Below are 26,685 nucleotides of genomic sequence, written 5' to 3' on the forward strand. Positions count from 1 at the left end.
AATTTTGCAGAGAAAACCTTTGAGTGAAGTGAAGAATGTGTATTGGAATGTTTTTAGGAATGAAACAGAAACTTAGGAAGGCATTGTGTTTACAAAGTTTTGAACCTGGTCAGGAAACAATCATCATGTCTGGTGCCAGTGCTAATGGGCTTGGTGCGGTGCTCCTGCAGAGACACAATGGTGTGGAAAGAACTATATTGTTTATCTCAAAGGGATTAAAAGGAGCAGAGTTGAGTTACTCTGTTATAGAGATGGAGGCTTTGATGGTACAGAAATTGAGGAGGTTTATTTGGGGCAGTAAGTTCCTGATAGACATGTTACAAACCTCTCAGAGAAATCTTTAAGAAGAAGGGGTTAGATGTGGTGTACGGTAGGATTAGGCTTTGGGTCATTGCCGTACAGGAATTTCCGTTTGACTCGATGCATGTACAGTATTGCTGATTATTGTTCACAACGAATTAATAATACTGTAGAACAGGAAGAGATAAAAATTGAGGATGAGGATTTTGAGGTTTATGCGATTAAAGAGGGCTTTATTTAAGAGGATGAATGGGTAAAGGAGTTGAAGAAGGATGAGATGATTTAACAAGTGTTCTTAAATTGAAGAGCAAGTGGAGTGGACAGGAGAAAGATCAAGATCTTGTGCATGGATTTTGGAATGTTAAGGATGAGTTGTCATTGCAGGATAGTATGCTGTTCGGGGGGACCAGATTGGTCCCGCCGTTGTCTTTAAGGGAAGGATTGGTCTCATTGGCACATAAGTCACACTGGGATTACAAAAACTAAGGATCTGCTCTGTCTTATGTACTGGTGGCTGCACATGAGAGAGGTGTGAGAGAGTGTGAACAGTGTGTCAATCCGTATGAAAGTCTTACATGTAGAGTTCAGCCGATGGTGGAGAGAGAAAGACCCAAAGAACCTTCGCAAGAGGTAGCCATGGACATCCTTGGTCTGATCCAACTCTCTAGTACGGATAAATAAGTTATAGCCTTAATTGACATGTACTTCAGGTGGCCTGGGGTGAGAATAACCAATTTGGTCGAGACCGGTGATATCATACATTTTCTGGAGCAACTTTTCAGAAAACAAGGATTTCCCACCTCAATCCTAACGGATAATGTGGTTCAACTGGTGTCGCATAAGATGGGAAAGTATCTTGGAGACAGGGGCATTTTACACAAGAAATCTGCTCTATATTACCCGGAAACAAATGGAATGTTGGAAAGGATGAACAGGGTGATAAAGGAGACCATACAAAGGGCTTTGGCGAGTAATAAGTGTTGGAAGAAACAAGTGCTGAGTCTAGATGGTTAACACCAATCTGCAAGCAATTAGGCACTCGCGATCATCGTACTGCTCTACGCATCTTAAAATCTGACGCAAGAACCCTCTTTGTTTGCAGAGTGGCCAAATTCTTGAGTTACGCCTGGATAGTCAGGCATAAAGCTTTACGGAGGGCGACATAACTTCACTTTATAAGCCCCATAGAGAACACTGTAGTACAAGATGAATGATTAAATATTCCTTGAATTAATATCTATTCAATGCCACTCTTGTAATGTAGAACGGGGTTTACTTTTTTAAATTACAATGTTTTTATCAAAATTGAATATCTTTTTATGATGAAACGATGTGTTATTATGTCCTGACGGATCAAATATTATGTACTTGATATGACTTTTTATGGTACTTTTTATTTGTATATAGTATATATTTAAAAGGCTTGTTCGATGCTTTTATGATACTTGTTATCGAAATAAAGCAATATTTGATTAAAGTGCTGAGTAAGATTATGAATTACAGGATAACTCCACACACCACCACAAGTATCTCTCTGTTTGAGTTGTTCCCGAGGAGGAAAGTGAACACATTAATTTGTCCGACTTGGGTAAATGAAAAAGAGGGATGGTGTGTGAATTTGTAAGGTAATGTGGAAAAAAACGGAATTGAGAGAAATCAAGAGGGAATTATAAAGGAAAACCTTATTTGACAGTTACAAGGCAGTTAAGAAGATGGAGATTCAGGTTGGGGTTCTGGTTAGAATCAGAAATCCCTGGCTAGGATTCACGAAATTACAGTAAAATGTTTCAGCTCCTCTTAAAGTTATCAACGTGTTTGGGAATACTGTAAGAACTGAGGATCATAAGATGTGGACCCTGGGAAGAGTGGTGAAAATCAGAGATGAATCTGTAAAGTCTGATGTTAACAGTTACAGCAATATGGAATTTGATGGATCAATAAATCAAAGAGATGTACCTAATCAGCAAGAAGTGAGGAGAGGTTCCAGGGTGTCGAATAGACCTGTGCATTTAAAGGGATATGTCTGGTTGTTTTCCAATAAGACGCACATTTATTTTGTCTTTAGGATATCTTCTTTTAAAATGTTTTATTTGTTCTGTTAAGAAGAGGGAGGTGTGTGGTAAACCCCTCTGGTGTATTGTATTGTTTGTGTGTACTTCACATTTGCCTCTGCGCTCGTCTCTGAGGGTGGAATGTTATAGCAGTAGAATGCAACTCATGGGTCCTATCTCCATGGTATTGGAATCTTGTGGTTTGAATTGAATCCAATTTGAATCATAGAGCAAGTTCTGTTACAAAAGCATTCTTTGTTTCTTTAAAGGAACTTTCCTCTTCAGTTCCCCACTCAAACGTGATCCCTTTTCGCAGTAAGCTTCTCATAGGTTCTACAATCATTGCATACCCTGAAATAAATTGTGAATAATATTCACTAAGACCTAAAAATTATTTAAGTGTGTCTTTGCCTAGAGGACTAGGTGCTTCCCTGACAGCTTAACTAAATCCTCACTTGGTTCTATGCCGTCCGTACTTAATGTGTGCCCAAGATATTCAATCTTATTCTGTAAGAACTTGCACTTGGACTTTGAAACAATCATACCTTTCATGAAATTGTTAGTGCTTTATTCAAAATAACATTATCGTCATGGGTACTTTTTGCATAAACCAAAATGTCAATTCGAAATTTCTGGACACCATTTACATCTTTAAATAAAACATCCATTAATTTCTGGAAAACTCTTGCAGCTTAAGCTAACCCACAGGGTAGTCTTGCATATCTGCAAGCGCCAAATGGTGTTACAAATGTAATGTAGTCTTTGGACTCATGAGACAACCTTACCAGATGATATGCTGACTTGAGATCTATCAGTGAAAAATATTTTGAACCACTTGTTGCTGCAAACATCGTTTGGATCTTAGGAAGTGGATGGCAATCCACTATGATATTTTTATTGAGTGATCTCAAGTCAGCACATAATCTAATTTCCCTATTTTTGTTTTTGTAATTACAATACTTGAAACCCACTCAGAGGAGTCTGTTGGCTCAATAAATCCCTCTCTGGAAACTTTATTCAACAACAGTTGTAACTCATTCCCTACAGAGAGTGGTACTGGTCTTACTTTATGTACAACAGGAATGGCCTTGTCCTTAATTTTGATTGCATGGTCAAAACCTTTTACGCTCCCAATGTGGTCTGCAAAAATGGCCTGATTGTTTTTCAAATCGTCTTCTACATACACATTTTCTTCCTCACACACATATGATACAGGTAGTTCACCAAGGGCTATGGGATTTGGGGTTCCTGGTTTCAAAATTATACCCAGCCGACACAGATCTCTCAACCCTACTATGTCTCCTTTTTCTGTGACATATATTTTGGCTTTGATACATCTACCTTTAAATTCTAATGAGTCTTCGAAGCACCTTAACATGTTTATGTAGAATTCTCCAAATACTTTTGGATTTACTTCAGTTTCCTGTAAATTAAAATTCTTCCAACACCTATAAAAGGTTTGATCAATAGTGATGGGTGATCCTAAGTGAGCCATAATGCTCAGTTCCACTTCACCAACATGTACTGTTTCTAGTGGGGCCCTAAATGTACCAGTAAATCCTTCACAGTTAGAACAATGGGAGAACACATTTCTTCATTGGATTCTTCTAAGGCATTAAGTTTAACATTGATTTGAAAATTAACTTTAGTACTTTTACATACTGACCCAAAATGCCTATACTTATGACACTTAATACACTTGTTTCCTACTGCAGGACAACTTGGAAAATCTCCCAGATGAGAACTAGAACCACACCTGGTGTGCTAGTGCGTGACTTAACACCCCCCCGTGCACAGTTAGTTGTTTTGTTTATGGTTTCTATAACCTGGGCGTCTTTTCCCTGGAGGCCTGTAATGAATACAAATACGGTTTAAAGGTATTCAAATGCTTTATTGGCAACCTCGGGACAGCACAGGCAAGTAGGTGATAGCACGTCCTCAGCTACATCGTAACTGACTCAAGAGTATTCTAATTTACACGTACAGAATAAAGAATAACAGCACACTCTACACTCTATACTCTAAGATCTATTAAAGACATATCACTACACATCCCCCTTCTTTATTTAAACAATACCCTTATCCTCTCTATATAAAGAAAACAAAAAAAACAAAAGTAAAATACATAAAAATAAATCAAATATAAGTAGTACAAACCTAATCTTCAAGTTTCTTGGGTGTTGTAATTTTCCTACCAAAACCGCTAATCTTATCGGAGCAATTTTGGTTTGCAGGTAAGTTGGAAATTGTATTATCACAAGAATCTGATGTATGACTAGATTCAATGTCATTAGATGCATGTATTTCTCCATTGGAGACAGGTACATTAACAGTGTTATCATGATCAATGGTGGTCTACCAGTACCTGTCAGTCTCGGAGTCAGTATTAGTACAGTGATTTTTTTCCTTAACATCACACATTTTGACAATGGCTAATTTACTCATATGGTAAATGGATCCATCTTCAAGTTGGACCGTGTTTCTGTTTACTTTAACAATTCCTTTTGGTTCGCTAAATCTATTTTCACCTTTCACAACCTTTCTACTGGATTTCACTTTTACCCATTGTCCTACATGAATATTTACATCCTTGACTCCATATTTGCTGTCAAAATAGGTTTTGTTCTTCTGTTGAGTTTTATTCATACAAGCGCTAATGTCACTGATGTCCCAATCAATTTTTCCTCCTTTGTTCATCCAACCTGGATTTACTTTGGAATGGGGAATCCTACCTCTCATAATGACAAAAGGACTATTACCAATAGAATCATGTACAGTGACTCTAGGACTCCACATCATTTTCATCAATTCTGTATTTAAATCTTTCTTATTGTTCATGGTAAGCTGTACAATACCTTTAATAACTATATTCATCCTCTCAACCACAGCATTTCCCCTAGGATGGTATAACGCAGTGAACTTTGCTCAATTCCGGAATATTCCATAAATGTTCTCATTTCCAGAGATTTAAACTGAACACCATTGTCCGTAAGTAAGGACTTAGGAAAACCTTCTCTCAAAAACATGTTTTCAAGAAATTTGATAACCGAACGAGTGTCTATCTTTGTAACTATTTCGAGTTCAAGCCATTTCGAAAATAAATCCATCAAAACAATGATGTATTTCTGTGAACCATCAGTCCATAATACAGGCCCCATTATATCTAGAGCTACATCTTCCCACTGTAAATTTGGACAAACTAAGGGACTTGATGGAGGATTCAAGGTTTTCTGGGACTTGTCAGCTGAAACACACTCTACGCAAGATCTAACAAAACGTTCAGTTTCAATGTCAACTTTGGGCCACCAATACAGTGACTTAACACTCCGTTTGGTACGTGCAATACCTGGATGACCTTCATCTTAGAATAGAGGGTGGAATAATTTTTTCCCCTCCTAACTTTACTACTCCTAAACGGAGAAAAATCCTAACGTTTAGACTTTCGGTATTCACAGAAGGCATTTAGGAGTCTTAAAGTTAGGAGTCCTAACTTCTGTGACTACTGAAATTAGTAAGTGCCTTCTGTTAATACCAAAATGAGTAAGTGCCTTCTGTGAATACCAAAATGGTATTAAGTTTAGGATTTTGTCTTAAGTTAGTTCTGTGAATCGGGCCCAAAGTTATTCTTTTTGAACTTATCAGTTGGTTTGCCTTGATGCTTCTGATTGTCTTGTAATGCATAAACAGCTGAAGTTTGCAAACTTTCACTAGCTAAAGCTTTGGTGGAAAGAACTGAACGTTCGATACCCTTGGCAATATCAATAGCCCCATGTAACGTCGGGCTTCTACAAGCTAGTACTCTTTTTTTAATGACCATGAAAGAAATATTTGTCTCTATTATATACATCAACAATGTCTTTAAATTCACGTGAGGCAGTTAGAATTCGTAAAGCTGTATGTATTCTTCTTTATTTTCCTGTTCAGATTGTTTACACATGGAGAAACCTTGGGGCATATTAGCAAGGGCAATATCGCTGCTTTAGCGGCACTTTTTGCCGCTAAAGCGCCGATATTATTATCGCCCTATCAGCAAGCTGTCGCTAACAGCTGTTAGCAACAGCTTTCTCGTGAAAGCAACCATGTTGGGTGCTGCTTTGCATGTCAGCGATATTAATCGCTAATGACATGCAAAGTAGGCGTTCCCGACCACAAAAACAGCCGCTAACAGGCCTATCGCCTATTAGCAATGAGGCCCTGGCCCCGGTTAGCGGTGTTAAAAGTCGCTCTAACTGGGGTTATCGCTGGATTTTTAACACTTACCCAAAACCTGACTAGTGCATACTTAACATGGGGGGGGTGGATTATGCTGATACGACCACAGGGTCGTATCCGCAAGGTTTCCCCTCTCCCCTATGCAAAATCGCTGGTTTTGTAGTGATGTTGGCCTATTTCTCCTGCTATCGCTGGATTATTGATCGCCATGGCGCTAATTGTTGCTAATACAGCGTTAGCGTGGCGATCTATTGCAGCGATAGCAGGCGATAATTATTTTTGCGCTAGGCGCGCTCTCCGATGTTTATCGCAGTTTCTTGCTAATATGGCCCCTTGTCTCTCTACCCCCACGTTGGATTCCTCAGTAAACCGTTTTCCCTACGTTTTACTGCTTCTGCTTACTCATTCACTGGTATAAATTGGGCTGGTAAATTTACATACTCCGGTAAATTGTCAAAGATTTCTTGACTGGCATTACCCAGTACACCAAAGATCACTGCGTTTTTCCTTTCAGGGTCATATTTTTTTCGATTTTTATCGATCATTTTCAAAGGCTCTGTGCCAATTCTCCCCTCTCATAGGCAGCTTCCCCGGATTATTCATAAGAATGCTGGCTGACTGATAAGTGTGACTTTGAGCCATGCTATCCCACTGGGAATGTGCTTACACTTGCTTCTTTTCTGCCAAAATTGGTCGCTGTGTCTAGTTTTTGCTACTGACCTGCTCAGAGGTTTGTGAATATCTAGAGGACTTTCTTGTGTGCGCTTTATATTTAATTTTAACCATGTATCGATTAATCATAAAAACACTCACCGCTGCCGTTTGCCAAGCGATGCAGATATCTGTTTAGTTATTTACATTAGCACGATCTACACAGTTGTGTGCTTAGGCGATTCCTGCGATCGTTGTGTAAATTAACTGAGAAACGTTAAGAAAACAAGCATTGGCATAGCCAATAGGTCTCGCCTTTGGGACCTTATGAGTGTTTAGCCATGCAACAGTTGATGTTGTTGCACCAAGGATATTGTGCTGCATAACTAAATACTTATAAGGTCCCAAAAGCGAGACAAGGAAGGGGGCAGATGGGGAAGGAGTGGAGGAGGACGATTGGGAGGCTCGGGCACTGTCGGAGGATGGGCTGGCGCTGGTGTGCACAAAGTGGCGCGGGCCATTAAAAGCCCACCTCTTTTTTTTTTTCTGCAGAATGCGCTAAACAAGCTATTATGTGTGGTGTTTTCCTAAGGTTTCCCAAAACTCTTACAATTCAGAAAACAGGCCTTTTGCGGACTAAATTTCCTTCTATTTACTATTCACATGTCAAACGCCGGCATCTTCATGTGCAAGTGACATGCCGTGTGACGTGGGGTAGCCACCTAGCCGTTCTTACTGGCTTGGCCTTCATTTGTAATTCTGGGTTGGTAATAATACTGAAAAATGCTGTGAAATCCAGTATTTTTTCACACCTGACACTCCAGTTTAAAATAAAGAATAGATATAGAAAATGTTGTAATGAAAAGAATACCGATGTTGTTAAACGGGCTACTTTTATTTGACAAGTATAAAAGTAATAGGCCTACATGTGCAGGTGACAGCAGAGAAATCTGTCTGCATGCAGTTAATCTCCTGTTCTCCCACATGAGCATTCCATACATCATAGAAGTACCACATGAACATTCCATGACATCATATAAGTACCACATGGACATTCTACCACATTGTGATCTAGGAACATAACCACTACCCGATTGGATAAAAAAAGAGTATGAGACTGTAACATGTATATGTGCATAAACAATATCATGGGTGAGAGTATGTGCAGGTGTATGTATGTGTGTAATATCAGCTAATCAATCATATGACTATGTACAGCAGAAATCAATTGAAAAGTATCTGAGATTTGTGTAAATCATTTCTGATTGGATATCAGACCTCAAAGACTATTAATTGTCATATTACAAATAAATCCTGACAACTTTACAGTAATTATACTTCACATACCAGCAATTGGCTGTTCCAGAACAGGAAAACATGAACAAATACTGGCGTTTTTTTTTCTAAGAAAGGTGCCGCCCTTTGTGTGAGGTGCTGCCATTTATTTGTGGGTGTGGTTCCGCCATTTGTTTGTGGGTGTGGTCCTGCCATTTATTTGTGGGTGTGGTCCTGCCATTTATTTGTGGGTGTGGTCCTGCCATTTATTTGTGGTTGTGGTCACATTTATTTGTGGGTGTGGTCCCGCCATTTAATTGTGGGTGTGGTCCCGCCATTTATTTGTGGCTGTCGGCCTGCCATTTATTTGTGGGTGTGGTCGTGCCATTTATTTGTGGGCGAGGTCCTGCCATTTATTTGTGGGTGTGGTCGTGCCATTTATTTGTGGGTGTGGTCCCATTTATTTGTGGGCGTGGCCCTGCCATTTATTTGTGGGCGTGGTCCTGCCATTTATTTGTGGGTGTGGTCCCGCCATTTATTAACAGGTGTCATTTAAGCACATTCTTTTGGGTGGGAGCAAGTGACAAAAGACACTTCTCAGTGTTAATCCGTGCTCTACAGCCCAGCCGGCAACCCCTATGGTGATTTAGTACTCTTAGGGCCTATTTGAATGGCTTGTCAGGGGTGGTAAACCCGATATCATGTTACCGCTTTAATGTCTATCGGGAAATGCCTTGATACACGAGGGTCTAAGTTTCTATTTCCTTCTCTAGGGGCCTTCTAAAGAACCCAGTGTAATCTGTGTGCATGTTGTTCTTGGAGATTAAGACTTGTGTGTCTCACTGGTTCTAGCAGAGCGCACCTGGGCATGCCTCACACAGTCTTGCACCCTTGTGTGCCACTCGATGCCTACTGGCAAATGGCAGCTGGCACAGATTGGATTTCACATACGTCCTCGCCGCGTCTCTCCTCCTCGTCCCTCTGCTCCGGCTGGAACAGGAAGCTCCCAGGCTCCCATAAGCCAATGCAGCGTTGAGATTGGTCTGAGTACTGTGGCTCGGCGCTCAGACGGGGAATGGGAGCCTGGGCATGTTCTCCACCAGGCTGTAATGCAGCCTGCGTCGAGAACATGCACATCTACAGAGTGCCCACTACTCCCCCTCCAGCAGAGCAGCCCCTCCCCACAAAGCTGCCACAGCAGGAAAAAATTAGATCATAATAACATTGATTTATTATCATTTTATTTTCCCTTTATTTACAGTGGTAAAAAGCAGTGAGGCCACGCCCCTCCGCCTTAGTGGAGGGGCCACCACTGCTCCTGGGTACACCACTGTGCACCTCGAGTCCAAATGTTTTTTTCATCTTTTAACAAATGCAGGAAATACATTTTAAATGCTATTATGTGGACAGAGGAGTCATGGTAAACATGACAGCAGCAGTGTTTACCTGCATGAACGCAACATTTAAAAAATCTTGGTGGGGGCGCCATGAACACAACATTTAAAAAATCTTGGTGGGGGCGCCAACACACATTTTCACACCGAGCCGCATCAATGCTACAGCCAGCCCTGGCCATGCCATTGCATGTTATTACAGAAACCATGGCTGCTGCATTAAGATCCAAGGGATAAGGGCCACTGGGCAGGCCAGTGATGGTGCTGGGGGCTTCCCTGCAATGACTTTGTGCTGGTGCCAACCGCAGCTTACGAAATATCCACTTTAAAATGTCAACATGCAACAATATTAGAACCAAACCAACAACGTACACGATATTGTAAAGGTAAGTGCATATGAACCTAGAATAGTAAATCTGTATTTTTCTGTGAATGCCTTGGCGATATTGCGTGTCGATATTTTGTTTTCTATATTGTTGAGAGTCAATATTTTTGTGGCTGATATTGTGACATACAACCTTTGCTAGTCTGTGCCCCAGAAAGAATGCTACACTGCACAGTATTACATTTGAACTGCAGCACTGATTCCACGTGTTATTCCCCATTCCATAGAGTCTATACAGGATTAGGGGTAATACTGCAGTAATACCGCTGCCCAGAATTACTGATGCCTTAGGTATTGATAATACCTGGTTGGTAAGAGCTGGATGTCTTGTGATGGAAAGTTAAGTCCTCAGTTTCGCCATGTTATAAAGTTAAACATTTTGCGTAAACCTTGGCCTCCTTTCAATTTACAAGTAGATTTAGCCTGAATCTAGTTTTCAGAATTCTGTCGGTCTTTGCCTGATTTTGATACACTTCTTTCGGGGGCTGTTACAGGTCCCCTCAGAGGCTAATGTCCTGCAAGATCTTACAAAGCACTTGCTCACACGATCGGTCCATATCTTCTCAACTCCTTGCTGGTAAGAGCCGTTATCCCTGGCCCTTTCAGGCTATTGTCACCCCTCCCCTGTATCCACACCCCAAATAAACAATGCCATTGGATACATGTGACCTTGTTTTTTCTTTATTTCTCTGGTTGGATGAGACTATATTGAGCTTGAGTACATCGACCTGCAATATTATCGCATCTACACCTTCCCTACAATTGCTTTGTCAAAGAGAGCATATAACTGCGTCAAAGAGACCATATAACTGCGTCAAAGAGAGCATATAACTGCATCAAAGAGAGTATATAACTGCATCAAAGAGAGTATATAACTGCATCAAAGAGAGCATATAAGTGCGCCAAAGAGAGTATATAACTGCGTCAAAGAGAGTATATAACTGCGTCAAAGAGAGTATATAACTGCTATTCCTGCCTCCACATCTACTTTTCCAGCCTCATCTTTTCATGTACTGGCTATGTCAATGTAGTGGTTACAATATTGTTGTCGTGCGATATACCACATGCGAGATGATGGGAATACCACTTGCCATCTTCTGTTTATTGCGCCCCATCCCCAAGTGGCTGGCTTTCGTTATCATTGGAGCAGAGAGATAGAGGAGGGCAGGGTAGGGGCTTTCATCCTTCCAGATGTAGCATTCAACAGCATTGAATGCCCAACACTCTTGAATCGACTAAAGGGAAGAGGTATCGAGGCAACTATCCTTACCTGGGATCGTTACATTTTCACAAATGAAACAAAAAAATAATGTTCTGTGTACGAGTCAAAAAGTTGACCAATTCCTTGGGAAGATGCAAAGCTTGAAGGCTGCAAAGGTAAAAAAAAGTCCTCTCCAGGCGCCACTTGTGGCAGTGGGACACTGTGCCCGCAACCATGAAAGGCGAAAGGAGAACTGTCACTGCTTCTTGGCAGTCACCCATGAGACAGTCCCCCTCCACCCAGCGCATATGAGCTACTCGCGTCTCGTTTCCATGCCTCGCCCACCTACCTGTGCCCCAATCACTGGCGGCAATGCTTGCCTTACCATGGTCGGTGATGCTATTCTACAGCCACAATATGCCCCATCATTAATGGTGGTGGGGAGGGCACTCGGCTCTTACAAAATAGCCCAATGCTGAGAGCCTGCTGGTGGGGAAGCTTCACAGCCAAGGTGGAAAACCTTGCCTGCGTGCAGTAAAGTTTTCAAATATACCCAACTTTGTGGCATACGGCTTTACCTTCGCCTGCATTTTAACTGTCACCCTGGATCCGCCAACAACTCTCTGTAAAGGGCCAAGATCTGCCCAGGGTGTGGCCCTCATACTAAATTCTTAGCTACACAAATACGTGTAACCCAAGTTCACATTGGTAAAATAGTTTCAAAATTTTTGGCCGGATTTAGAGTATGGTGGACGGTTACTCGGTCACAAACATGACGGATATCCCATTTACCTTATTTTAAATGCATTAGGATATAATACACCATAAATGCATTAGGATATAATACACCATATAATACATAGGACGCAATATTCATCAGGTTTGTGAGGGCGCACTGGTTCAGCAAACTCTGAATAAGGTATGTGGCCTCCTGGCTTGAGCCAAGGAGCAGAGCAAACAATAAAGTAACAATTCCTAATTGGGGTGGCGGACGTGTGGTGTGAAGAGGGTGCTATTATCATTGTTACTAACGTCATCGTCAGAGCATCTCCACCACCCCATAAAATCCCTGTCAAGTTTTCCAGAAATCTCCCTTTGACAGAGGGCACTCTACGCAAAACAGACAGTACCTCACACAAGCCTGAGTTGAGGCGCTGGTCCCCGCTGCCTTCTTGCTGACCAGTCGCGCCCCGCGTCTGGAGAAACACTCAGGCGGAATGCCACGCTCACGCTCAGCCTTTGGTGGGTTTTTCCCGACAACATCCGGTTCTTATTCTCTTTCTCAAGTCTCTTGAAACCCCCCACAGTTATAACAGGTTTATATCTATATATGAATCAGCGTTAAAAAAAAAAAAGAGCCAGCAAGACCGGAGCGCTTCAGAACAGAACACATTTAAAAAAATAAAAAATCATAAACAGTAAAATGTTCAGCGGTGCTCTTCAAACAGGAACACCAAGTGCTCAAGAGGAATGACGGGAGGTGCTTGTGCTTACAGACATTCAAAGAAATCGTGTTTCTGTACTGATCTTCACCATTGAGAGACATTGCACCCAACCCAAAACAGGGTTTTGGCTCCACCTCCCATACACATTGTGTAACTAAAAAGATGGACGCCACCATCTGCCTGAAAATGTTAGCATGTGTAAACACAGACTGAAGAAGATGTCTTGTAAAAGTCAACACTCTAAATATCCTCCACTGCATGTAACCCCCATTATCAAGCATCGGCCCCCGAATATGCCGCAAATTAACCAAGCCCTAACATCTGTAGTAAGTACATTTTCTGGGTTTAGGATTTAAGTTCATTTCAAAATATGTGTTGCATTTTTTTGTAAGGTAGACTTTGGTGCTGTCTGTCTACTTTTTGGAGTCTGGAGTTTATGTAGTCTGTGTTTTTCAACATGGAACCATGGAATGTACTTTAACACCTGCTGTTCTGGAATTCTCATATCAGCTTTCCAAGCTGTGAGAGCACTGACAATTTGTGTCAGGAAGGTAAACCCTCCAGGAAGTGTTTCCAGGTCATGAGTTCAATTCAAGCCTTCCATCCTTCTGAGGAGTTCACCACATTGAGTAAATTGGGTAGGAGTAACCATAGCATTGAGAAATGACAGAGCCTGTTATAAATGGTTGGTTTTTGTATACAAAGAGGCACATTAAAAAAATATGTCAATAGACAGGCAAAAGTAGGGCATGAAATGAGTGAGCTCTGAAAGTCCAACCACAGTATATGACGTGGTATTGTCTTGTCTTTTCCAGGTACTCCTCCAACCACGCAGACTTGGATCTGAGGAAAAAATGCACCGGCCCTGAGTACAAGTAAGGCAATGACTGGTTGTGTGACTGTCAGTGCAAGAAGGAACAGAAATGGAAAGCACACCCTTTCGGTACAAGAGACCTGCCTCCCTGAAGGACCTAACCTGCCATTTCAGCCTGGGGCACCAGACACTGGCAGCATTTAATAACTAAGCTGCCATTTTAGGTCTTGCCTTAAGACAGCTGTAGCGGTCTGCTGCCAGTAGACTTATTGTATCCAATATAGTCCCAGAGTGAACTGTGGGTCCACCCAATGCTCATGATTTGATGGCTTTCTTGTCTGTCTCAGTTCCCTGCTCCAGATTAGGTGGCTTCCACCATGCGCTTGTGTTTTGCTTCTGCCCAAAGAACCTTTCAGTCTCACTATGTTTGGATTGGATGAGTTATATCCTTCACTGTAGACATCCGGACCTTCCACTGCAGAAGACAAAGCATTATTTTCCCTTCCTCTCGCTCCTTGCTCCCCCTACCCTTTTATACCCCATTCTCTTTATATTGGCCCTTCCCAGCACCCACTGTAGCACGCTCTAACCCCCACTCACTGGTGTATTGATAGGCAGCCATGTTTTGTATTTTGGTAATGTTTATTTATAATACAAAAAGTCTTTAACCTCTTAAGCGTGCTTGTTTAATTGTTCAAGTCATGCACACTCTTTTTGCTTTTTTTTAATAATATTTCTTTATTGGTCATTTTCATCAACCATTGTTCAATCTTTGTGAGTTACGTTAACAAGTAATGCTTGTCAACTGAGAACGAAGTACAGAAAGCTATTGAAACACAATCAGACTCTCAAAGTTAAACAATCTGTTGGCCTGTGCATCTCTGTGGTCCTATCAAGAGGGGGAGGGGGAACAAGTGTGGGCGGAGACTCTACAGTCCTTTCCAGTGGTTAAGTTTTATAATGGAAGGGGTGAGCCTGGCAAGAAGCTGTAGGACCGGGCAGGAACGGTCACAGCTTTGAAGTGGCTTATCAAAAGAGAAGTACCATTGGCATGAAAGAGAGTCAAATATGTTAAACAATTGGAGTTTGGTCCATCATCTGGTACATGAGTTGCTCGTGAGATGCTGCTACGGACATGTCCTGTAGCCACTCCACATGGGTAGGAGGTAGTTTATGTTTCCAGTGTCTGAGAATAGTGACTGAGGCCACAGCCAGTGACGTAGCTACCCATCATTTCATGGCCAGGCAGTTTCAGGGTGTCGTGTAAAAAGATCAGTTCAACAGGCAGTTGTAAGTTGAGATGGTTGCACGAGTTCGTGTCAGTAACCTGGCGCACCAATATGTTTGCAGGGGTGCGCAGGTCCCAACCAGATGTAAGATGTCACCGTTTGGGTGACCTCCAACAGGCAGATGTTATGGTGAGGTGGGCCTCCTGCAACCTCTGAGGCCCCCAGTGCCAGTCATGCAGCAGTTTGAAGTAACTGAGCTTCAGCCGCGCCTCACGGAGACCTCTACCGTGAGTATTCAAAAGTTCCAACCAGTCTGAGTCAGAGTAATCCCTTCCAAGCTTTTCTTACCACTTGTTCTCTAGCAGGGTCCAGAGAGGGCGTTCAATGATCTCTTCCAGCAAAGCTTTATATAATCCAGAAAGGACTCCTGCAAGGAGCTCCATTTGCGCAAGTAGTGGGGTAAGGCTGAGCAGGAAGGGGGAGTCCAGTGACAGTTTTGAACTAGGGAGAAACTGACGTAATTGGGGTACTTCCATTCCTGTTGTGCCCCCAGTTGGAACTCCTCCGGTAAGGCTCAAATGATTTCAGTCCATTCAGCTGCCACTGGGAGGCCTTCGATCATTATAGATCTGTTGCTCCAGATGGGGGCAGCTGCGTAGAGGAAGGGGTGGAGCTTCAGCTGCCCATGCGCAGTGACCCAGGTATTCAGGGCTTCCCTGAGAAGAGGGTTATCTTTCTCCTCTGTCGTGGTGGGAGCATTGCAGACGAGGTCATAAGGTACTGGTTCTCCAATGAGATGCCGTTCAATCTGTGCCCGATCGGGCTGTTCCAGAAATACTCCTGGAGCTCTGTTGTACAGCATCATGTCGGGCAAGCCGAGGCCTCCAGAACCAGTGTCTGCTTGCAGTTTGTAAAGTTTGAGCTGGGGCTGTTGGCCATCCCAAATGTAGCCCTTACAGAGCTTGTTGAGTTTGTGCAGCAGACGGGGTGGAAAACTCATTGGAATCATTTCAAATATCTAACTGCGGTGAGGCGCCATCCCCATCTTCATGGTCTGGATGCGACCCCACAAGGAGGGTCGTAAAAGTGGCCATTTCTGAAAATCAAGGGCAGTTTTTGCCAACAGCATGTCCATGTCTCTTTGAGCAGTCAGTGACAGGTCGTTAGTGATGTGAATGCCCAGGTATTTAATAGTTGTAGTAGACCTGGTGCAGGGCACCTACGTTTCATTGCCGAGGACGCGGTCTGGTTAAGAGCCGCGCTTTTGTCTCACTTTATTTTGTAGCCAGAAAAGAGGCAGAAGGCCGTTCTAAAGGGCAGTAGAACATGAAATGGAGGGTTCCATGTGGGTGAGTGCGCTCCTTTTGTAGTGCCCTTGGCATGAACAGGTCGTCAAGCACAGGGAGAAAGAAAATCCTTCTGGTGCAAGCACAAGAAAGATTTAAAAAACAAAAACAAATGTTGGGTTTCAAGGAATGAACTTCCCTTTTTCAATCAGTGTAATGAATAGCGTGCACAGGGCCCTGATGTCACACTGATTGAAAGTGAAACCAATCAGCACCGGTAGGCACCGAGTGGTATCACTTTGATCAATGCGCGAGCCCCGAACCAAGCGGGAGAGGTATCGCTGGAAAGGCAACAATGTCCTGTTGTACAGCGGTACCTCTCCCAAGTGGATCTCTACTTGGGGATAACTGCAGGAGGGCAATCCCCAAGCTGGGATCCACCCTCTAGGCCCCAGGGATACTTATGAGGGAGGGGTGACCCCCAGGGCAAGGTCAAGTCCCTCATTCCCAGCTGACGGGGGGCTGCTTGAGGAGGTTACCCCCAATTCCCCCCCCCCCCCCTCCCCTGGGGGCAACAGGGAGCTAGACCACCAGCGATTTATGTTAAAAAAGAAAGTGGGGGTGGTCTTCTCTGGCATGGAGCCAGGCCACCACCCCAAAAAAGGCATCCGTGTTTCTGCACCCACCCCGGGGCAGATTGGGGGCACTATTACCCAATCGCCCCACCTAGACTCTTGGGAAAATATTTTTTTTAAGCGCTCAGGCATCAGTTGGTGCCCCCACCCAGTAGTGTAAGGAAACTTGAGGGCCGCCCTGCAAATACATGGAGGGGGCCTCCGAGTTCTGGATCCAGTCAAGAGTTCTCAGAGGCCCATCGCTCTCAGGGGACCACTGCCCATTCACAGTACCAGACGGGAGCCTCCTGGAGCTCTGCCCCCCCACAGGGTTAATGTTATTCCACTGACCTCACCACATAATGGCACCAGCAATCTTACTTTTCTTAACCCCATTGTGCCCCCTTGCTCGAAAATAGAGATGAAACTGTACCCAAATATGTGGCAAGGCCAATTACATGAGGCAAGAACGGACCAAACCAGGGCGAGTGCAAAGACCACATTAACATCATATGGTCAGTGTTCATCCATTCCTTCCTGGACAAAAGGCCCATCCACCAGAGATGTTTCAAGGCATGGGCAAAGTGGGCTCTGGCCCAGGGACCCAGACTTTCAGGGGCCCCCGATAGAGCCAGCTCTGTTCTGCAGAGAGCCTTGCCCTGATAGGGTGATCAACCGTCCGTAAATTTAACGGACAGTCCTTAATTTCGGCCGTCTGTCCGTTGTCTGTGAAGGTTTCTTTAACAGACGCCATTTGTCTGTAATTTTACCAGCTGTTGGGTGACAGCCAATCATGTGCCTTTCTAATGCCAACCGTTTGCTGTGGAGACCAAACAAAGTGATTTAGGATTGGCTTGAAAGTCCTCCGCCAATCCTAGAGCTCGCTGTTACAGGAGTGCTCTCATTGGCCCGGATTCAGGGCCAATGAGAACAGCTTTAGGGTACCCAGCCATGGCACATCTGGACGTGCAGAGCACGCTTTGAGCCTTTCCCTTTTAAATTTTTTCAGGACCCTTACTCGACCCCTGACCTGTAGACTCGGTAAAACGCGTTCTAAAGGGACCAGGCCTCCAGGTGCCATTGGCTGGATTGGAGGCTGGGGAACTGTTAATGTCAGAATCCGAGCCTAATACATTTTTGGAGGTTTCCTGCAGTCTGGCTATTCTTCAGGAGATCCTCATCGCACGACGCATTACATATTAGATTAAATGACAGATACAATATGGTCTCTGTGCGGTGGTGTAACACGAGAGCTCCGGGCCCCAGTGCAAGCAATGATAATGTCTGTTTGCACAGTAAAAGGCAACAGTAATTGGTGTGCAATGGACCCGGTGTCGCTGCTCCTTCTCCACCGTTGATAGCTACTGCCCTGTATCATGGTCATCGTAATGATTTTCGGGGCCCTGTGCATGACATGTTTAGGGGCCCCCTGTTCGGAACATTTGTGAATTTTATTACCATTTTCTGAAAATTGAAGTTTACATAATGCACAAAAATACTCAACTGTTAAAGTTTTAGAAACTGAATCATGCAGAAACAGCTGATATGTCTTCCCTTGGGGCCCAACAAGCCTTAAAACTACACAGGAGAGAGGGGTACGTTGAGATAAATAGGCATAAATAATATAGAAATAGATCATCTTCCTAGGGGTGGGAGGGGGTTTTATAGCTTGGGGTCTTTGGAAGTTGCACACTTTGCCCTTGTCTTAAAACGTCTCTGTTCTGTATTTGTTTGCAAATGGCAAACTTATTTTAAACAATGAGGCATAGCTTTTGTGTAACTGTGTACCACAAAAACAGGACAAAAACGTTTTAGGTGGTTGCTGCAAAGGCTCTGGAAGAACTGTCGAACTCTAAACTATGTGCATTAGTGGCGCCCAGGGCGACAATCTTTGTTGGTGTCCTTTCCAACACCTTCTTTATGTATTCCCTGACTACCACCCACCATGGTGCCCCCCATCTCTCCTTCACATGTATTTAATTTATAGCTTATATAGCTACTCATGTATATACACTGTACAACGAATGGCCAACAGAAGGTCGAGCCGCGCTTAGGCTCCAGGGCTTGGGATCACTTTTTAGTATATTTCCCTGCTTTAGCAGGTCTTCGGAAGCACTACTATGGCGGTTGCGTTGCTACTACCCCACCGCATACATAAAGAAGTCTGCTGTGCAACTGGCCCCCATACCTTTGCCCCAGGACTCCTTATGGCTCTCCACCTCGACTTTCACCGGTCAAGAATGAGGTAAGCATCTGAGGCGGACCTCGGCGTGTACTGAAGGCGGCCAGCAGCCTGGGCCTGGTTGCAACTTTAGGAGTCCCACTGTCCCTTGTGACCGATTAAGGTGTCGTGTTTATTGCCCACAAGTTACTGAACTCAACCTGTCTGCTCAATTTCTGCGTTCATCGATATCCGGAGAAGAAGCACGCCATTTTAGATTCAGGGTGGGGGGTATGTCCGTCCCATGGCCTATCCTAGAACTTACCTTAGGAACTACAGCAAGGGTGAAATTCTTGATGGGCCTCTTTTGTATGCACCTCTGTAGATAAAGACTCAGCTCATAATTAATATGAAAAGGTGGGCAAGTGAGTGAAGGGATGGGTGGATGACTGGATGGATTAGTGAAATGGTGAATGGATGAATAAAAGGGTGGATGGATGAGTGAAAGGGTGGATGATGGGCGAGTGAATGGGTGGATAGATGAGTAATAGGATGGATGAGTGATAGGGTCAATGGATGCATTCATGAGTGGATGAGTAGAAGGATGGGTGGATGGATGGAAGGAAGGAACGATGGCTAGGTGAAAGGGTCAAAGGAGAGAGAAAGGGAGGATGGATGGATGACTGAAAAGGTGAACGGGTGGAAGGATGAGTGACTGGGTGGATGGATGAATAAGTAAAAGGATGGCTGGATGGGTGAAAGGGTAAATGGCTGGATGGATGGGTGGAAGACTGGATGGATGAGTGTACTGATGGATAGGGTGAAAGGATGGATGGATGTATGAGTGAAAGTGTGGATGGCGGGATGATGGAAGGAAGGATACATGATGGATAGGTTTGTAAATGGATGAATATGTTTGGATATAGATGGGATTACTTATATACTATAGTGCAACCGCCTCTGATGTGTCTGTAAAACGTACTTTTTGCCCCGATGTTTTGTCCTGAATTTTGACCTCCTATCCTGAATTTTTGTCCTGAATTTGGACCGTTTGTCCTGAATTTTTACACTCACTGTCCTGAATTTGCACCCATGCCAGTTGGTCACCCTATGCCCTGATGACCTCGTATAATTCTTAAACAGATAGTTTTAAATACCATTTTTATGTGGGGGATGTATGAGAGTCCATTGCAGACATTTTGCTGAGAAATGCTGTATGTTTCATCCAACAGCGGTAAAAAAGTTTCTTTTATAGCAAAACATGACCGCCCATGTGAGAAATGGGAGGGTGTCACAGATTATTTGTAGTAATAGTAGTGAGCAGCTGCTGTGTTACACATTGAAAACATGCGTGTAACAAGAGGGAGAGAGAGGACTAGAAAGCTAGTCCATGTCCCCGAGGGATTTATATGTGATTAAACAAAGAAGACTAGCTTAAGTTGACCAAGGTGATGCAGTACTCAAAGTAGTTCTGTCACAGACACCTTGTAGGTGTATTCATGAAGCCCTCACCCACCAACCTAGTTGGTGGCATGCTTCATCATCGGGCCCACCCAGTGACACCTAGTATGTCCCGGGTGTGCTACGACGCCTGATTACAGCGGAGCTGGTATATTGCTGAGAGTGCAGTGAGGTTGGGTGAATTGTGATTTAAAACGGCTTGGTGGTGGTCCCAGTACCCAAGGGTAAATTAAATTTTAAGAACTGGGCCGACACCAGCGGTTAAAAGTAAGGCTACAGGACGTGTAAGGGTGGAGAGTTACTGCCCCCTGCGTCCTTCAGATGGTCGACATGTTTCAGCCAGTGCCTTAGAGTATTCTGGCTTTCCTCAGGACCGTTTTTAAAAGGGTGTGGTGAAAATAAAACAGACTTAGTGTTGTGGTACAGACTATGTGATACACTCACTAAGGCGTTTTTCTATGTGTGAGAGGGGGATTCCCTTCTCATGCATACCTGTACAAACAAACATTAAAAACAAGGACAAAACATTTGTGGAGAGAGTCAGTAGTCAATTTAGACATCCGGTTAACAATGCTTAGGTGGCCGGCACTATAGTGCATGGTGAGAGGACTATAGTCGGCTAGGTGTGATGGTACTGGTGGTGCCATCAGAGTGAAAGTACGCAACTAATTAAGAGCGTGGTGTGGCTAAAACACGGAAATCACACTGAAGGCAGTTGACTTAGTGTAGCAGGGCGCAAGGAAAATGTTCTTACGTTTTGGGTTATTAGCCAAGGCTTCCTGGAGGGAAGCGGTAAGGGGATGACCCTATGAGAGAAAAAGAGATAGGCTGTGGGAGTTAGGGACCTGTGAGGGAAAAAGCGCTTACCCAGTTTGTTGTTTGGAGGCTTGTCAGGATTGTCATACTCAGTCTTTCTGGTCAGTGCCTGCCTTGTACCTGTTGTCCCGCCGTCGTCCTCCGGTAGAAAGAGCCTCTCGGCGTGTGGGCTTTTTATACTGAGGTTAACGAGGTAGCACTGCCCCTAGATGTAGTTGCTGCTCATGCTCGTAGTTTGCACACTAGTCTCTCGTGCATGCTCAGTGTATCAGCGGGTTATTGCTCATGCTCATGAATTGCACAAGGCAGGCACTGACCAGAAAGACTGTGAGTATGACAATCCTGACAAGCCTCCAAACAACAAACTGGGTAAGCGCTTTTTCCCTTACAGGTCCCTAACTCCCACAGCCTATCTCTTTTTCTCTCATAGGGTCATCCCCTTACCGCTTCCCTCCAGGAAGCCTTGGCTAATAACCCAAAACGTAAGAACATTTTCCTTGCGCCCTGCTACACTAAGTCACCTGCCTTCAGTGTGATTTCCGTGTTTTAGCCACACCACGCTCTTAATTAGTTGCGTACTTTCACTCTGATGGCACCACCAGTACCATCACACCTAGCCGACTATAGTCCTCTCACCATGCACTATAGTGCCGGCCACCTAAGCATTGTTGACCGGATGTCTAAATTGACTACTGACTCTCTCTACAAATGTTTTGTCCTTGTTTTTAATGTTTGTTTGTACAGGTATGCATGAGAAGGGAATCCCCCTCTCACACATAGAAAAACGCCTTAGTGAGTGTATCACATAGTCTGTACCACAACACTAAGTCTGTTTTATTTTCACCACACCCTTTTAAAAACGGTCCTGAGGAAAGCCAGAATACTCTAAGGCACTGGCTGAAACATGTCGACCATCTGAAGGACGCAGGGGGCAGTAACTCTCCACCCTTACACGTCCTGTAGCCTTACTTTTAACCGCTGGTGTCGGCCCAGTTATTAAAATTTAATTTACCCTTGGGTACTGGGACCACCACCAAGCCGTTTTAAATCACAATTCACCCAACCTCACTGCACTCTCAGCAATATACCAGCTCCGCTGTAATCGGGCGTCGTAGCACACCCGGGACATACTAGGTGTCACTGGGTGGGCCCGATGATGAAGCATGCCACCAACTAGGTTGGTGGGTGAGGGCTTCATGAATACACCTACAAGGTGTCTGTGACAGAACTACTTTGAGTACTGCATCACCTTGGTCAACTTAAGCTAGTCTTCTTTGTTTAATCACACATTGAAAGCAAACATCACTAACACATTTTGAATTTAGGTGAGGGATCCATGCAAGTTGCTGCACTCTGCACCTATGTTCCTTGTAGGCTGCAGTCTTGCAGGCTGTGGGATCCATGCAAGTTGCACCACTCTGCACCTATGTTCCTTATAGCTGCAGTCTTGCAGGCCGTGGGATCCATGCAAGTCGCATCACTCTGCACCTATGTTCCTTGTAGGCTGCAGTCTTGCAGGCTGTGGGATCCATGCAAGTTGCACCACTCTGCACCTATGTACCTTGTAGGCTGCAGTCTTGCAGGCTGTGGGATCCATGCAAGTTGCACCACTCTGCACCTATGTTCCTTGTAGGCTGCAGTCTTGCAGGCTGTGGGATCCATGCAAGTCGCACCACTCTGCACCTATGTTCCTTGTAGGCTGCAGTCTTGCAGGCTGTGGGATCCATGCAAGTTGCACCACTCTGCACCTATGTTCCTTGTAGGCTGCAGTCTTGCAGGCCGTGGGATCCGTGCAAGTTGCACCACTCTGCACCTATGTTCCTTGTAGGCTGCAGTCTTGCAGGCCGTGGGATCCGTGCAAGTTGCACCACTCTGCACCTATGTTCCTTGTAGGCTGAAGTCTTGCAGGCCGTGGAATCCGTGCAAGTTGCACCACTCTGCACCTATGTTCCTTGTAGGCTGCAGTCTTGCAGGCTGTGGGATCCATGCAAGTTACACCACGCTGCACCTATGTTCCTTGTAGGCTGCAGTCTTGCAGGCTGTGGGATCCATGCAAGTCGCACCACTCTGCACCTATGTTCCTTGTAGGCTGCAGTCTTGCAGGCTGTGGGATCCATGCAAGTCGCACCACTCTGCACCTATGTTCCTTGTAGGCTGCAGTCTTGCAGGCTGTGAGATCCATGCAAGTCGCACCACTCTGCACCTATGTTCCTTGTAGGCTGTGGGATCCATGCAAGTTGCACCACTCTGCACCTATGTTCCTTGTAGGCTGCAGTCTTGCAGGCCGTGGGATCTGTGCAAGTTGCACCACTCTGCACCTATGTTCCTTATAGCTGCAGTCTTGCAGGCCGTGGGATCCATGCAAGTCGCATCACTCTGCACCTATGTTCCTTGTAGGCTGCAGTCTTGCAGGCTGTGGGATCCATGCAAGTCGCACCACTCTGCACCTATGTTCCTTGTAGGCTGTAGTCTTGCAGGCTGTGGGATCCATGCAAGTTGCACCACTCTGCACCTATGTTCCTTGTAGGCTGCAGTCTTGCAGGCTGTGGGATCCATGCAAGTTGCACCACTCTGCACCTATGTTCCTTGTAGGCTGCAGTCTTGCAGGCTGTGGGATCCATGCAAGTCGCACCACTCTGCACCTATGTTCCTTGTAGGCTGCAGTCTTGCAGGCTGTGGGATCCATGCAAGTTGCACCACTCTGCACCTATGTTCCTTGTAGGCTGCAGTCTTGCAGGCCGTGGGATCCATGCAAGTTGCAGCACTCTGCACCTATGTTCCTTGTAGGCTGCAGTCTTGCGGGCTATGGGATCCATGCAAGTTGCACCACTCTGCACCTATGTTTCTTGTAGGCTGCAGTCTTGCAGGCTGTGGGATCCATGCAAGTTGCACCACTCTGCACCTATGTTCCATGCAGGCGCGAATCCTTCTTTTTAACAGCGCCCAGCTCAGCTCCTCTGCAAGAGCATGCGTTCTAGCACACATGAAAAGAGCTGTATTTACCCAGCCCCTGATGTTAGATGACCGCAGCCAGCTCTTTCCAACAGAAAGCATGGTGTTCTCCTTTGCACAGATTTCATTTGAATCAGAAGAAAGACATTAATTTCATTAAATGGTGATCTATATGTTGAATTTCAAGCTCTCATTCTGTCTCAGATGACATCGGCCATCAGCCATCCTGTACGGTTTACCATGATATACACAAGGGCCCCCTCACTTAGGAGGCAAAGGAATAGGACCAGAGGGAAAATACACAAGAAATATCATAAAGGGCCTTCCCTTCCTCAATTTCTTTCACAAAGGAACATATCCAGACCACACTTTACTTATTTGTTTATATACAGCATATCACTGCCATTTATTTTTGGGTCTTTTTGTCATCATTTTCCAAAACATCATTACTTGTTATTCACAGTAGATCAGAAAAAGGACGAGGATCATTCACGCTCATTTTTTCCTGGACACAGACTGCTGCCAACGCATGCACCGTTCAGTGATCCCTCTCTCTTGCTCGTGGAAAAACGAACGCATGAAGATGAACGGTGATCTGGCACGAGGCTATGCGCACGGCACGCGCGTCAGTTCAACCGCGGTGCGTCCATTGGGGCGTAGGGGCGTAGCCACACCAGCCAGCCCTGCTTGGACCCGCGGCTGAGAACAGCAGACTTTCAATCATGTTTAGTGCAATGCATCTCATTTACTCAGGAACCTAGCAAAACACACCTATCAAACACAATTTACAAAAGTCCTTTGGGTTCCCGGTGATAACGTTAGCATGGCTCTCGCATGCTTGTGGATATAAGTACAGTGTGTGAGAAGCTCTGAAAAATCGTCGTGAATGCGCAGCAAGAGCTTGGACCCGCGGCTGAGAACAACTGACAATTATGTCAGTCAGCATGACGTCCGACCACCCGTGGGCGGTCCGGCGTCATGTTGACTGACATGCAGTCAGACCGTTACCAGGGGCATGGAGCAGCACAATGCACAAGTGCGCATGAGTGGGGACGGAGGACGAATTTTCGCACCGTGCCCAGTCATGCGCACTTGTGTTTGCAGTTCTCGCGCATGCCCATTAGGTGAGCGAGTGTTGAGCAAAGGCTCAAACCTCGGTCTCCTAATGGGCAGGCGGGCGGAGTGTAAAACGTGCCCCCAGCCAATCCTGGCGCTGCGTGGGTTTTGCACGCCCACTTGCAAGCAGTCAGTGATGTGTGCGCGGCTGTTCCCGAGTGTAGGCGCCATTGTGCCAACGCACCCGTCACCCGAGGCAGCGGACCGACCTTCTCCGGTAGGATTTTTTAATTTTATTTCAAAACTCCCCCCCCCCCCCCCCCCCCCCGACACCCCACGAGCCGCAACTGTTAGGTTTCCATTTCAAGCACTCACCTTAATGCTGCTTACATTCCCTCCGCTCTACGCTGTAATCTCCAGATTTTTGTTAAAGAAGTAAATTGTCTTTCAAAACTAGCGTGCGTGCTCCATAGATAGCAATATTATTCCATGTATGTTAAAGACGAGTCGGTAAAAACACTGTACGGGGAATGCTGTAGGTAAAACGTTCCCCGCGCTTCCCATACGCATGCAACTTTCTGCATTCCTGGAATGGTAAAGAGGTTGGCAGATGTTGGCCTGCAGCAGCTCCAAGAGTTAACACTACGGCCCACATTTGCATAGTTTTGCATGAGCGCCCACAGGGCTTTAAAGCATATAGTCGATGACAGCGCCCGTTTGCACTGCTTTTCTTCAAAGAACGCCTACGCAAAACCTTAGTATATTTGGGCCCAGGAGAGAGAGTGTAGTCTTACGGGTGTGTACTGTTTATTTTTTTACATTCATTATTTATAGGAAGCCGCTACCGAGTAGTAGGATGAGATTAGAGTTCTAGGCAAGGCTGTCCAAAGTGGTTTCAGGAGGGACGTTTCAGCGTGATTTTTCAGAATAACCCATGAACATGTTGATCAAGTCCACTGAGGTTCGTTGTATGCAGATGCGTGTTAAGTTTGGCAGCCCTGATGCAGAGCAGCGGTTACAAGCATCATTTTCATGGAGAGCAGCGAGTGAGCTGGATGGGCCTCCGAGTGGTGGGGCAGCCGTGCCTGGGACGCACTGAGTGCTGAGAAATACCCTTGTCCATGACAGTTCAAAGTTCGCGTGCATGTGATCTACTGTGCGTGTAGTTGGAGACGGCTCATTTGGGTGTAAAGGTGATGCGCTGAGATAGCGAGAGCAGTGGAGGCCACCTCGGTCACTCAACATATCTCAAATGTTCAGGTACCTGGGGTGTCTTATCTAGGGACTGCCCACATTGCTCTTAAGCAACGGTTTACAATGGGAATGGTTGCTTGGTTCATGGACATCTTAAGGGATTTGGCGGCCTTGTGTCAAACGTATTT

General features: G+C 44.9%; 1 protein-coding gene across 1 annotated transcript in view; it reads left to right on the plus strand.

Moving 5' to 3' along the window:
- LOC146868864 (histo-blood group ABO system transferase-like) overlaps nt 1-26,685 on the plus strand; it is a 598,861-nt gene that overhangs the window by 367,794 nt on the left and 204,382 nt on the right. Inside the window, exon 3 of the mRNA XM_085613882.1 lies at nt 13,730-13,789. Within this exon, the coding sequence (XP_085470008.1) occupies nt 13,730-13,789 (60 nt within the window). The remainder of the gene's footprint in view (nt 1-13,729; nt 13,790-26,685) is intronic.

This window comes from Triturus cristatus, chromosome 1_2 (assembly GCF_964204655.1).
Source record: "Triturus cristatus chromosome 1_2, aTriCri1.1, whole genome shotgun sequence".
NCBI classification, from domain to species: domain Eukaryota; kingdom Metazoa; phylum Chordata; class Amphibia; order Caudata; family Salamandridae; genus Triturus; species Triturus cristatus.